The sequence below is a fragment of the Medicago sativa genome, chromosome 8 (genome assembly GCF_051527215.1).
Source record: "Medicago sativa cultivar Bolivia chromosome 8, Bolivia_mono, whole genome shotgun sequence".
Taxonomy (NCBI): Eukaryota; Viridiplantae; Streptophyta; class Magnoliopsida; order Fabales; family Fabaceae; genus Medicago; species Medicago sativa.
The window spans coordinates 75768480-75781725 of NC_140756.1; the positions used below are offsets into that span (position 1 = coordinate 75768480).

At 33.5% G+C, this 13246-nt stretch overlaps 2 protein-coding genes and 1 non-coding gene across 3 annotated transcripts; 2 read left to right on the forward strand and 1 right to left on the reverse strand.

The window, feature by feature from the left end:
- Positions 1–651: 651 nt before the first annotated feature.
- IQD22 (IQ-domain 22) lies at positions 652–4425 on the forward strand. Its single transcript, XM_085731965.1, has 4 exons — positions 652–1266; positions 2849–3043; positions 3332–3409; positions 3518–4425. Exons 1-4 carry the CDS (start codon positions 913–915, stop codon positions 4220–4222), a joined length of 1332 nt encoding a protein of 443 aa, XP_085588091.1. The 5' UTR covers positions 652–912; the 3' UTR covers positions 4223–4425.
- Positions 4426–5181: 756 nt separating this feature from the next.
- On the forward strand, positions 5182–5255 carry TRNAV-AAC (transfer RNA valine (anticodon AAC)). Its single transcript has one exon. It is a non-coding gene; the product is annotated as a tRNA-Val (tRNA).
- A 1711-nt stretch (positions 5256–6966) lies between these two features.
- RFC2 (replication factor C 2) lies at positions 6967–11186 on the reverse strand. Its single transcript, XM_085731966.1, has 7 exons — positions 10965–11186; positions 10776–10882; positions 10017–10118; positions 9699–9894; positions 7610–7738; positions 7336–7530; positions 6967–7252 (listed from the first exon to the last, which is right to left on the reverse strand). Exons 1-7 carry the CDS (start codon positions 11124–11126, stop codon positions 7142–7144), a joined length of 1002 nt encoding a protein of 333 aa, XP_085588092.1. The 5' UTR covers positions 11127–11186; the 3' UTR covers positions 6967–7141.
- Between the last annotated feature and the right edge of the window lie 2060 nt (positions 11187–13246).

The following is a 13246-nucleotide window of genomic DNA, read 5'->3' on the forward strand; positions in this document are numbered from 1 at the left end:
AGTATTTCCCTAAACACCCATAGTAAATTACTCCCTCCGTCTCTATATCTAAGCACTTTTTTATTAGAGGCAAAATGTGCTTACGTATAGGAGGACGGAGGGAGTAAATAGAAAAAGAGAAATGTTAACCAATGCCCCCGGGGCACTGGTTAAGGGAGCAAATATAGTAATTTTTACATTGAAAGCTGTGTAATCAATGCATTAAAAGCTTAAAATATGTCTTTTTAACTTACAATTTTCTTCTTTTGGCTTCCTTAATTAATGTCTGGGGCACGGGTTACCATGACCCATAGAAAAACTACTACTACAATACCGAAAATTAATGTGTTAAACTGTCCTTAAATAGCCGGTGACTAGACTACTCCCTCCGTCTCACAATTATTGTCTCTTTAGCATTTTTATTTCTTTTTCTCAAAATAATTGTCACTTTACAATATCAATGAAACATTTATTACTTTTTTCCATTATTATACCCTTATTTATTAAATTTCATCCAACTTAATTACTCCACTAACTACAATTAATAAGGGTGTTTTAGTAAATGTTACTAATTTTACCATTGAAATCAACATAATTAATCATTTCTTTAATAATCGTGCACAAACCTTAAACGACTAATATTGTGAGACGGAGGGAGTATAATTAAGTTCCAAATACCGAAACTGAGTTAGTAAAAGTTTGATTTGGCCTGACGGTCCAAAAGTAAAGACTATAGATACAATTTGATGATTGCAGTTAAAAGCTAGAAATAATTGGAAAGTGTGCTAATAAAGTTGATTTGCCTTGACACTCCAAAACAAGACCCTCTTTCTTCTTTCACTCACTCCAAACAAAGCCCCCCATCCTCTCATTCATCTCACTCTCTTTCCTTCCTTCTAGTTCTCACTCTATTTTTACACTTTCTACATATCAATGGGAAAAGCATCAAGATGGTTTCGTGGCCTTCTTGGTCTCAAAAAAACTGAACACGGTTCTTCTTCTGATCAAAAACCACCTAAAGAGAAACGTAGATGGCGTTTCGTAAAGTCATACAGAGAAGAACAACAACAACATAGCAGCCACGTCACGTTTCCAACAGAACATGTCCATAACAACAGACAGGCCATCGCTGTGGCAGCTGCCACGGCAGCGGCTGCGGAGGTTGCCGTAGCAAATGCTCAAAATGCTGCCGAGGTTGTCAGATTTAATTACAGCAGTAATGGCATCGTCAGGATACGCGAACAATGGGCTGCTGTTAAGATCCAAGCCGCTTTTCGTGGAAGTTTGGTTCGTTTCCATTAATTTCATTCCCATAATTCCTTCATTTCTAAGCTTTGTTTTGTTCTTTTCTATACACGTGTGTATGTGTTAGTGTGAATGCTTATTTTTATCTTGACCACTAATCCCTAAGTTTACCCACCAATAAATTTTAATTTTATTTAAAATAATGTTTGGTAGAAGTTGATTACTTCTAATTCTGTTACTATTATTTTATGCAATTGAGCTGTTTATTTATGTCGTCGTATTGCTATGGTTACCCTGAAAAATGTTTTTGGTACAAAACGTGTCATTTATGATGTTTCCTTTATTTGGATTGTTAGTTACATCAATAATACATAATTGTATTTCCTTGTCACATTTAATGGATCGATGATGGTATGAAAGCATCCAGCTTAGCCTCTATTGTGCTAGCCATTAATTCGTTCCATGTAAAATTTACAGAACTATAGTTAAAAAAATTAAAATAAAAAACCTAGAAGTTGAGTGAAATCTCTTCTATTTTGTGTCAAATAATGTAGAAATATTTTAGTTTTATTAATGAATGTGGAATTTGTCAACGAAGGTAGGTGTTATTGAATGTTTGATAGGCCACCATGGTTCTATTCTTCTACTACCGTGGCCCATAAAAAATTCTCCGTCCTTTTTGTAGTTAAATAATGACATTCAACTTTGGCCTTTTGGTTGTGGGGACAATGGACCACCACCAGCCCCTGAATCTACAGGGAATATAAATTTAGTAGTTGGCGTTGGTGAATGAGGGTGGGTGGCCTTGTTTGTTGTATGATTTTTCTAAAGACTAGTAAAAAAGATGGGGTAGTGTAGTGTAGTGTCCCATGAGCTGAGTCTAGGGGTGTTTTGATTTGCAATTTCTGGTGGAGCCTGCCTTGACCATCATTATTACACTTCTAATGTCCTTGATGTAGACTTATTCTTTTGTGACTTTGTTCTGATGTTTGCTCAAGTTTTGATTTTGTGGGGTAACTAGTATTGTACTTTTGTTTTCTTGGCTTATACTTGGGCAGGGAAGTTGTTGAAGGAAGGATTAGTAGTTTCTCCTTTTTTTTGAAAAAACATTTTTAGATGAAAACTTTTAAACTAAGATAAATGAGATGATATATTATTATCATGTAATATTTTAATTACTGAAACAGTTTAAAAAATTAACCCCCCTGCTCTCTTTTGTTGTCAAAGAGTGTCTTTCATATTTCATGAATGCCTTAATAGAAGTTATTTCATTCGGCGCTTAGTAATTTTCGATTAGCTTTTTTCTGCACTTTCATTTTGCAGATATGGAATAATTTGGCAACTAAGTCATTTGACTGTGCTATCATTCTGATTCTGATATTGTACTAAAACTCTTAAATGAAATTTAAGTCTAATTCCCTAAGATGTTTCCTATACAAGATTCTGTTATACCAATATCCGCAGTCTTTATTTACTTTGTTATTTACAGAATGTAGTGTGGCTCTGAGTGCTACGGCTTAATAACCATTGCTTCAATTAATTTCCTACAATTACTTTGAACTTAACCTTACTATGTTTGAGATACTGATACTGCTCGTTTACTTTTGAATATTGAAATTGTTAGGCAAGGAAGGCACTGCGAGCATTAAAAGGGCTGGTGAAACTCCAAGCACTGGTGAGAGGTCACATTGAGAGGAAACGAACAGCAGAGTGGCTCGAAAGAATGCAATCACTTTTACGGGCACAGGCACGATTTAATGCAGCACGCACCATGCAAACGTCACATTTGAATGCAAAATCATCTACTCTCCACCTCTATGTATGTGTAATTATGAACTGCTCTTCCTCTTTTTTCTGTGATTCATCAAAGTACCTTTTAACTGCATAGTTGATGTAGGAGTATGAAGGCAATTTTTAATTTGATTTGTGCATTTGTTGATTTTTGTATTTGTTTTGGTTTGCAAATGTGAAGATTGATTCATCTTGTTAACTAATATTATCACATTCATGCTTGAATATCTTTTAAATTTGTTGATCAAAATGCCAATACTGCCAACATCATGTTCTTTGATCTAATCATATAGTTTTTACAAATGATCGTATACAGGGTCCAGTAACACCAGAAAAATCTGAAAGCCCTGTTAGATCTAGGAGCATGAAATCTGAGCATTCACCTGGACTCAAGGTATTTTCTTGTAACAGTGCCATTTCTTAATTTTTACCCAAACAATGTGCATCGAGTGTATTATCAAATTATTTGTCTACTTATGGATGCCGTTATATTTCATTGCAGAGAAATGGCTCCAAATCTTGTCTCTCCAATGGCGGCAACATATCAGAAAATCAGTTAGACGAACAATCATGGAATAGAGTAAGATCACTAATAAGAACATATAGCAGGAGTGACGAAAAAAGTGATAGGATTGTTGAAATTGATTCGGGAAAACAACACGTCAATGCAAAACGCAGAAACCTCTTTTACTCCACAAGTGATCCTGATTATTATTACAGTCAGAATTTGACCCCTTCAAAGGAATCAAAATCTCATCAATTTGGTCAAAGTGTATCTTGTGAGGTTCAATCTTATTACAACCCACTAAAACTTAACGAAGTGGAAGAGAACTCGTTTTGTACAGCAAACAATAGTCCTCAACTTTTATCATCTGCAACTTCAAAAGATGATGGTTACAATAGAAGTCCTTTTACTCCTACAAGAAGCGATGGCCCAAGAAGCTACGTTAGAGGCTACTCTGATTACCCAAGCTACATGGCTTATACAGAGTCAGCAAAGGCCAAAGTTAGATCTATGAGTGCACCAAAACAAAGGCCTCAATATGAGAAATCGAGTTCGTCAAATAGGTACTCACTCAATGGACACGACATGGCAAGATTGGCCGCACAAAAAACATCTGCATTGCAAGCAAGCTTCACTAGCAAAGGCTATCCTGGTTCCGGTCGTTTGGATAAGCTTGGAATGCCTGTAGGGTATAGATATTGATGCTAATGTTAATTTCTGTTAAAAGGGTGTTATTAGTTTACTATTGTAGCTTTATTTGAGTGTTGTTGAAGTCTTAATATTTATCTTGCTAACTAACTGGTTGTAATTTGTTGGGTTGTGAAACTTCATCTTTGTGGCAGCATTAGAATACTATAACTATATTATATATAATGCCAAGAGCTGAAATTACTTTGGTTTCTCTAGCAGTTTTGTCAGTGAGTTATTTCCTATCCCTAGCATGTTGTTATAGCTATATATCTAGTATCTACTAGTTTTTTAGGTAGGTATCTTTATTTTTACTTGGATTTATTTGGCTGCACTGTTTGAAAGTGAATATTCTTCACAGGCTTTTTTTAGTTTGTTGCATAGCACGATTTTCCATTTTGGTATGAAAAAAGATGTGCCTAGAATCCCAAAACAAAGAAAACACGTAAACTAAAAAAGAATGAGAATCCACTCTCAACAAAGAGTCCCAGGATTCAGAGAATCTTATAGAAATGAAGGTGTTTGAGCTGAAACCTCAGTACCTTAGTTCATTAATCATTTCAGTGCTTGTGTTGTGACTTGTGATCGTGACCATATTGATTTAGCAACAGTTTCCTTCTGTAAGGGTGCATCCAACAAATACTCCATTCTGCGTTCATTGTAGAGACCTCCTAAGCCAAGAGATTTACATGGCCACCATAATTTTTGTTGGCATCATGGCATGGCTAATCTAGAGAAACTTTTTGTTATTAATTTTTAGTTCAATTGTTTATCAACCAATTATGTTTTTACAAGTTTTGTTTACATGTGATGTGAGAATGTTTTAAGGTTTAGGTCCCCAAGGATATTTCGTTTAGCTTTTGCAAAGATATATGATAGTATATGTTTGTGTAAGTAAGTAGCTAAGTAAATTTTAGTGTATTTGTAAATTAAAAGTAGAATGACCATTAATAAAGCGGTGAAACAGACATCAAGGTTTCGTGGTGTAGTTGGTTATCACGTCAGTCTAACACACTGAAGGTCTCCGGTTCGAACCCGGGCGAAGCCACACATTTTGTTTTATTTTCCATACAAAAGTCATCAAGTTATGTCATTTTTTGTGCGTTTCAGTAAGTTCCCTAAAACATGCCTAGTGAAGCAAAATATACGAAGATAAAAGGAGAAAAGCTTTATTTTTTATCGGTAAATATTTTTATAGAAAATGCTAGCAAGGTCCTTGGACATTAATAAACAAATGAATAAATAACAAAGTATCATCGGAACTCCATAAAATTGATGGTACCTATTCCCTAAAACTTGCCTAGTGAAGCAAAATATGTATGTAGGTAAAAAGGAAGCTTTATTTTTTTAATAAATATTTTAAGGAAAATTGGTAGCAAATGTATGTAGGCATTGTTTAATAATAAAAATAGATGTATTTATCATTTTGACTAATATTTAAACAAACAAAAAATCCAATTTTAGATTTTTATAAATAATGCCCTTATGCCACTTTTTAGCACGACTCATTTTGTTTCTCCACGTTCTCATTTCTAATTTGATGAATGTAAATAATGTGCTTATGCCACTTTTTAGCACGACTCATTTTGTTTCTCCACGTTCTCATTTTTAATTTGATGAATGTAAATAATGTGCTTATGCCACTTTTTAGCACGACTCATTTTGTTTCTCCACGTTTTCATTTATAATTTGATGAAAGTAAATTGCTTAAAGAATATTTTTTTATATAGAAAATGATGTATTTATCATGTTAACAAGTATTTGATTTTAAGGATGTTATGGACAATCTTTTTATGACACCGTCTCTAACACTCATTCTCTTATTCAGTGAAACTCATGTGGGTCACAATTTTTAAAAATGGATCTCACGTAATATGGTAAAATCTACATGGGTTTCACTCGATAAAAGAGTGAGTATTAGAAAGAGTGTTAGGACACTTGTTAGTAACTTAGTATGATCAGTGTTTTATTTTATCGTGATCTCATTTCTAATTTGATGATTGTAGAGGAAGAATGCAAATTAACCCAACCTACATGAAATGCTAAAATCTCTTTCTATCCAAACTTTGTTAATTAGGATAGTATATATACTGTATATAAATAATTTATAATTTATATAAAAAAAATTTAGAATGACAGAGGAAAAATTCTCTTCGATGCTAATTTGAATGGACAAGTTTAACTTCTTAAAAAATGACAGGAAAAAAATAAAAAAAAAGCATTAGGAATATGGTTGTCTAGGACATCAAGGCTTAACACAGTCTCCAATTTTAATGGAGGTGTTTGTCAAAAGGTCACATTTAATCTAGAAGAGCGTTTAAGTTCGACCGAGAAACTCATGCAACAATTGCCCTCACTAAGCACTTGTCAGCGCCATTGTCGAGGATCGTTGATATTTAAGTAAAGGTTAGTTTAAGTAGTATTGTAGTAAATTATTATCGTAAAAATTATGTTCTTAGTGTGAGTACATGATAAAATACTAAAAAAAAATATCATTATTTAACTTTTGTCTTATAGTAATAATTTAATGATCACTTAATAATCCTATTTCAATTGTCCTTCAGATCAATCGACTGAGCTCGTTTTAAACAGACTTTTTCTAAATAGGATCAAAAGAATGGCCTCAACATTCAGAGTTGAGTTAGGGATGAATATAAGTATAACACATCTCCCAAAGTATTACTTTCTCATCATGCATTGGTCGTTAGAAGCGGATGCCTTTTGAAGTAAAACTTGATTCCTTATAAATTAGAACGCTATACCAAATAATATACGAACACTGATATTGAACCAAGCTAAACATAACACCAAATAATGTATCAGTCAACATATGGAAATCAGGATTTAAAATCTACATGTTTCATCAGTACAGCATTCTCGCTACCATAAAACCGGAAAAAGTAATGATGTGTATCAGTTGCACTTAGGACCTACTCATGCAGCTTTAGCAGTGTCGCGAACAAGAGCAAACTTAGCCAACAGACCACACATCTGAAGATAAGAACCAACTCCGTCGCAAATCCTCATATGAGCAAATCCAGTTTCCTGCAATTTGAAGAAAGTCTTGTGTCAATCCCATACTTCCGTCAAAAAACTAATACAAATTTGGCAACCAGGTATTCATTTACCTTCATGAATTCCAGTTTCAAGTACTCTGCCATATCATAACTTTTAATGATACGAAAAAGTGTGGTGATGATATCTGTGGGGGAATATCCCAAGTCATACAATTGCTTGAGCCCAGAACAAGCCTCATCGAAATTCCCTTCAATCACATTGCGCACCATATTCTTCACATGCAGTGGATGCGGCTGGTCACAAACCTAAAACCAAACAACAATTTTAACAAAACCATTTGTAAACTGTGACAAGTGTAATTTGCAAATAATAGTTGGTTCTAACCTTAAAAACATTTGCTTGGTTAACAAACTGGAACCCACTGAATGTTGCTTGCAAGTTGTTCAATCCCTGCCTCATATCACCATCAGCAGTGAAAATGATGGCCTCAAGTCCTTCAGGAACATAGGGAACCTTCAACCATAACACAATTTAATCACACATTTCCTCAATACTATTGAAGCCAAACAGATAGCAACTAAAGGAGTTCCTTCTAAACCCATAAGGATGTTCCCAACCAGTTCGCATTGACAATGGCAAGAACCTTAAAAATAAAAAAATTTATGATAAAGGAATCCAACATGATGGGAGCATCATATATCAGGTTTCCCTTAAAAAGAATAAAAAAAGGAAAACAAAGAATACGTACACGGGCTAACAAACACCTTACAAAATTTTGTTACAACAACAAACAAGCCTTATCCCACTAAGTGGGCTCGGCTACATGAATTAAACGACGCCATAATGTTCTATCAAATACCATATTTCTTTCCAACTCATTAATCGATAGATCTTTCTTAATAGTTTCTCTTGTTTTTCTAGGTATTCCTTTACCTAGTGATATGACTCCCCTCCATCTAATCTACCCTCCTTTACCACAGAATCCACAAGTCTTCTCTCTACATATCCAAACCAACTAAGCTTGGTTTCCACCATCTTTTCTACTATAGGTGCTACCCAAACTCTAATGTTTTTATTTATAATCCTATCTCGTCTAGTGTTACCACACATCCCACGTAACATTGCTACACTTAATTTATTTTCGTGTTAGTTTACTATAAATTATTACATGCAAAACTAGATAACAAACTGGAAGACATCACCATACTTCTGGATCACATCGTAGTAACACGACTAAGGAGGCCAGTCACATAATTTAGCTTAAAAGGAAGAAAAAGGAACAGGTCAAATGCTACAGAACATTTGTCTAAATAGCTAGTCAGCTTGAACTTTGCAAGCAAACAAACCACAAGGATCATATGGCTTAAAGTATAGTACAGGAGGTCAAACATTCTAAATCCTTTATAGGTCATAAAACCGTCGGATTTATGGCCATGGGAAAATTATAGACATCCAGTGTCACCTTCAATTCAATAATTTTCAGATCAATACCTCACATATCTTCCTAAAATATGGAACAAGCCAAAGTCCAACTAATGGCATTTCTTAAGTCCTTTATCCTTTATATTGCTTAATAGAAAAATATTTTTTGGGATAAAAAAAGAAAAAGATTTTGTTTTGCAGTTTCAAGAAAGCAACAGAACTGCAAAGTTGTCACACTTTTCGAGCGCCCTTCTATATAATAGACACATAATGCAGCAAATATTCCTATAGTTCTAAACAGAAAATGGGAAAAAATTAAGCATAAAGGTATTAATACAAACAATAAGATGACAATATAATAGTAGCGATGAATATCCGAAAATTCTAGATGAGATGGAATGAAGGAGAGTTTATATTCTTCCACTGGGGCACTATACTAGTGTAACATTATATGTACCGTACCTAAAGCTATTAACAGAGTTGAAAACTAACTAACTGCTATATGCTTGACAAAAGTAATTCTAACCAACTATTCAAAAGTATCAAACGCTAGCATGCAGAGATTCTATGATTTCTATATTATGCAAAACTGTCTTTACTGTATCTATATCACTAGTTATATTGTGTGACAGTGAAAAGGGAAGATGATAACTTTTGAGCCACTGGTTATATTATGAAGGCTAAGAGGCAGTATCAAATTTTGAGACGACAGGAATAAAAATTACAGATGATTTTTCTTCCATTTAAGAGCGATCCCTTTAGGTGTCAAAGCATGAATAATAAAAGACTGAGATAATAGGAATTATTGAGTTAAATATCAATTTAGAGTCTTGCGATAAACGAGTCATGCAATTAACTGTAACGATCCCAACAAAGACAGATAATAAAACACTTAATATGTTAAGACACAACACATTTTCAACAAAGACAGATGATAAAATGATTAAGAATGATGTTTACACATGTATTCCTCAAACAAACACGAATACTTCATAATACAACACAGAAATGAATACTCCATAATTCAACACGGAGTAGAAAGTTGAGGTACCTTCTCAGCTTGAACCACAACCATAAGACGGCCAAGTATCTCTTGATCAGACAATCGCGAAAATCGCACAATGGCACACCTACTCTGAATCGGCTCAATAATCTTAGAAGATGTATTGCAAGCAAGCGCGAAACGAGTAGAATTAGAATATATCTCCATTGTCCTTCTCAAAGCTTGTTGTGCTCCAGATGTCATGCTGATTTGAATCAAACAATGAAATTGACAACAGTAAAAGCCAATTAAAGTAAAAATAAACAAAGTAATAGCATTAATTCAATTAAATCACCACAAAAAATTAAAACAAAATTCAATACAGACCTGTCAGCTTCATCAAGTATAACAACTTTGTGTCGGCCTGGAGGAAGTGTTACTTTCTTTTGAGCGAACATCTTGATTTTGTTCCTCACAACGTCTATTCCTCTATAGAAAAAAAAGAAGGAAAAAAGGTGAGTAGCTTGGTTAAACACTTAGGGTCTGTTTGAATTGGTTTATTTGCGCTTATCTACTGTCATGATTACTTTTGAAACTGTTTACGAGAACTTATGAAAACAGCTTACGATGTGTTCATAAACTGTTTTCAGCTTATTTTCACAATATCTCCAAGATAGCTTATTAAGGGTCTATTCAGATTGGCTTACTTGAGCTTATCTACTTGCATAAACACTTGTGATACAGTTTTCGGGAACTTATGAAAACAGTTTATGACATGTTCATAGGCTGTTTTTCAGCTTATTTTCATAAGCTCACCAAAATAGCTTATAACTAACAATTTAACATTATTTTATCTTTTGTTATGGAAATAGCTTATATACAAGCACTTATCATGATAAGCGCTTATGTAATAAGCTGCAAATTAAGCTGTTTATACAAAAAGTGCCTAAAACAGCTTATAGCTTATACGAAAACAATTTAACTTTATTTTATCGTTTGTTATAGAAATAACTTATACATAAGTGCTTATCACAATAAACATTTTTGCAATAAGCTTCAGTAAGATGCAAATTAAGTTGTTTATCCAAATAGGGCCATAACATTGTTTCAACCAAAACAAAAAAAATTCAACACGGAAAGAGGAACCTATCATCTGATGCATTGAGTTCGAGAACAGCTTCTCTGTAATTGGGACTGAGAAGCTCGTGCGCTAGGGCGAGAATACTAGTGGTTTTACCAGTTCCAGGAGGACCCTGAAAATGAAAATGGGAAATTAGGACACAGTGAAAAGGTAGTTGAGAATGATGAATTGAAGAGTGAGAGATAGTGAGTTACTGATAAAATGAGGTTGGGCATGTTGCCGTCACGAGCGATGACTTGGAGACGGGAGACGGCGTCTTCATTGCCGACGATGTCGACGACTTTGCTGGGTCGGTACTTCTCTACCCACGGCACGTCGTAGCTGGCGGTGTTGCTTGAGGATGATGAAGATGCCATGCTTGCGATTGTGAGGGTGAATGCGAACACTGAAACCCCAACGAAACCCTATATGAACTTGGAGGGAATTTCTAACTTCTAGGTGGGAAAGTTTTTCGGGGTACTTTTTTTTTACATTCTAATTTATTTTATTAAAAATAAATAAATAATTATTTGAGGAGAACGTTCAATTATTGGATGAAACAATTTAAGGTTTTTCACATGTGAATCGAGGAGTTAGTACAACAAAAATACACCGGAAAATATCATGAAAATCACTTGTATGCCCCTTGCGAGATTGCAAGTAGGGATGAACAGTTTGTTTCAGACTTAAATTGTTGTTGTTAAATTGATGAAAATCGCAACCACTCAATCGAGGTCAAGTTCATATTTGGACTCTAATTCTTCATTACAAGATGCGTCAATTAAAAACATTTTAAACTTGTATGTGGCATTTTTTTCTTTATTCTCCTGCCTTAGTCTTCTTCTTCCTTTACAATGCAAGACAATGTTAAACTTTTTCAATATATATATTTTCAACCAACAATCTCCACTTTGATTAATTCTTTACGGTACAAGACAACACAAAAAAATTTCAACGCGTTTATTTTCAATCAACAATCTCCACCTTGATTAAAAAGAATACATTTACTTCAGTTGTCTTTAAAGACAGTCATAATTCAAACAACAATCTGAACATGAGACTTCATCATAATGAGTATAATCGCTTGAAGCTAAACCGCTTAAAGAATTTTCATATTGTTTTCATCAACAATTGTAATTTAAAAGAATTATCATACTCTACTTTAAAGGTATACTTCACTTAGAACTAAACCGCTTTAAAAATATTTACATGTCAAAAACCAGACTGAAAACTTATGGTGCAGTTAGCGTTAATGTTGGTGGGAAGCTATTCAACCATCGATATGATTTCGCACCACACCTAGCAACATTGCCAATCAACGCTTGTGTAAATTTCTTATCACTTTCTATTTGGGTATGAGCCAAAATATTGAAGAACAAAAATTAGGGTGAAGTTTAATGGTTGCTATATTGGTTTCAGATATCGAAGTATAGATTTTTGGAGACCCCTTCCTACCCGCATGCAACTGTTGGTGATTTAGACAATCCTCAACGAAAAAAGACTTAGTTTCATGACCCTTGCTACTTACTAGGTATTTCCATTGAGGAGGAAATGAAGTACACGTTCTATATTATCTTTTCTCTCCCTCTCTCTCTCACTAGTTTTAACTATTTAAATAATCTTCTAAAGTTGAAATACGATGATGTAAAGTTATTTGTGAGATCCATTTATTAATTTTTTTTAAAAACGTTTAATTGAAGAGATTAAATATTTATTATGTACTATTATTAAAAATAATATAAATAAATAAATTATACTCGTGATATCAAAGTAAGTACAAAAAAAATTAAAAAGTTTCATTGCGAATGCTTGTGAATAAAAACCAACTAGGCTTTTGACCCGTGCGACGCACGGGTCTTGTCGACTATAATAGAGACCAATGAATAATCTTTATCCCGTAAGATCATGGATCGATCAATAAACGCAAATTAGAATATTAGAGATACAATATTAAGATCAAATTTGTCTTGCTATGTCCTTCAATGACACTTGAATCTTATCAAATTTTACATTTTAGTTTTGAAAAACTGATCAATTAAAGATTGTTATTTTATTTTATCACAATATATTATTGGGGCATTATCTTCTCATTTTTTTTAAAATTATAAAGAAAAAGATAAAAAGAATACAATATTATATTGTTGCACGGGTCAATTTTATCTATTACTTTTATAGTTAAACATAAAAAATTGACTTGTAATAATTGTTTTAAATTTCTAGTAACATGAAAAACAAAGTCACTTCAATTAATAAAATTTATAAATTACACGTACAACTCTAAAAAGAATGATTAACTTTGATATTTACTAAAAGTAATAATATATTTTTCCAACCAAATACATATCATATCCAACCAAATAGAAGAGATCTTATACAATGAATTAATTATTTTGAAGATGTGTGCTTGGTTGAAGAGCTATGCATTTTTCAAAGGGTATAGTAATAGATGTAATTTAATGCAATTCATGGTTCCTAACAATTTTTTTTGAATTTCAAA

Excerpts from the sequence above, each read along its gene's own strand:
- IQD22 (XM_085731965.1), top strand. The coding sequence starts at position 913 with ATGGGAAAAGCATCAAGATGGTTTCGTGGCCTTCTTGGTCTCAAAAAA. Across the intron at positions 1,267-2,848 it reads CCGCTTTTCGTGGAAGTTTG|GCAAGGAAGGCACTGCGAGC; the intron begins GTTCGTTTCCAT and ends TGAAATTGTTAG. Across the intron at positions 3,044-3,331 it reads CATCTACTCTCCACCTCTAT|GGTCCAGTAACACCAGAAAA; the intron begins GTATGTGTAATT and ends GATCGTATACAG.
- RFC2 (XM_085731966.1), bottom strand. The coding sequence starts at position 11,126 with ATGGCATCTTCATCATCCTCAAGCAACACCGCCAGCTACGACGTGCCG. Across the intron at positions 9,895-10,016 it reads ATACTTGATGAAGCTGACAG|CATGACATCTGGAGCACAAC; the intron begins GTCTGTATTGAA and ends GATTCAAATCAG. Across the intron at positions 7,531-7,609 it reads ACCAAGCAAATGTTTTTAAG|GTTTGTGACCAGCCGCATCC; the intron begins GTTAGAACCAAC and ends GTTTGGTTTTAG.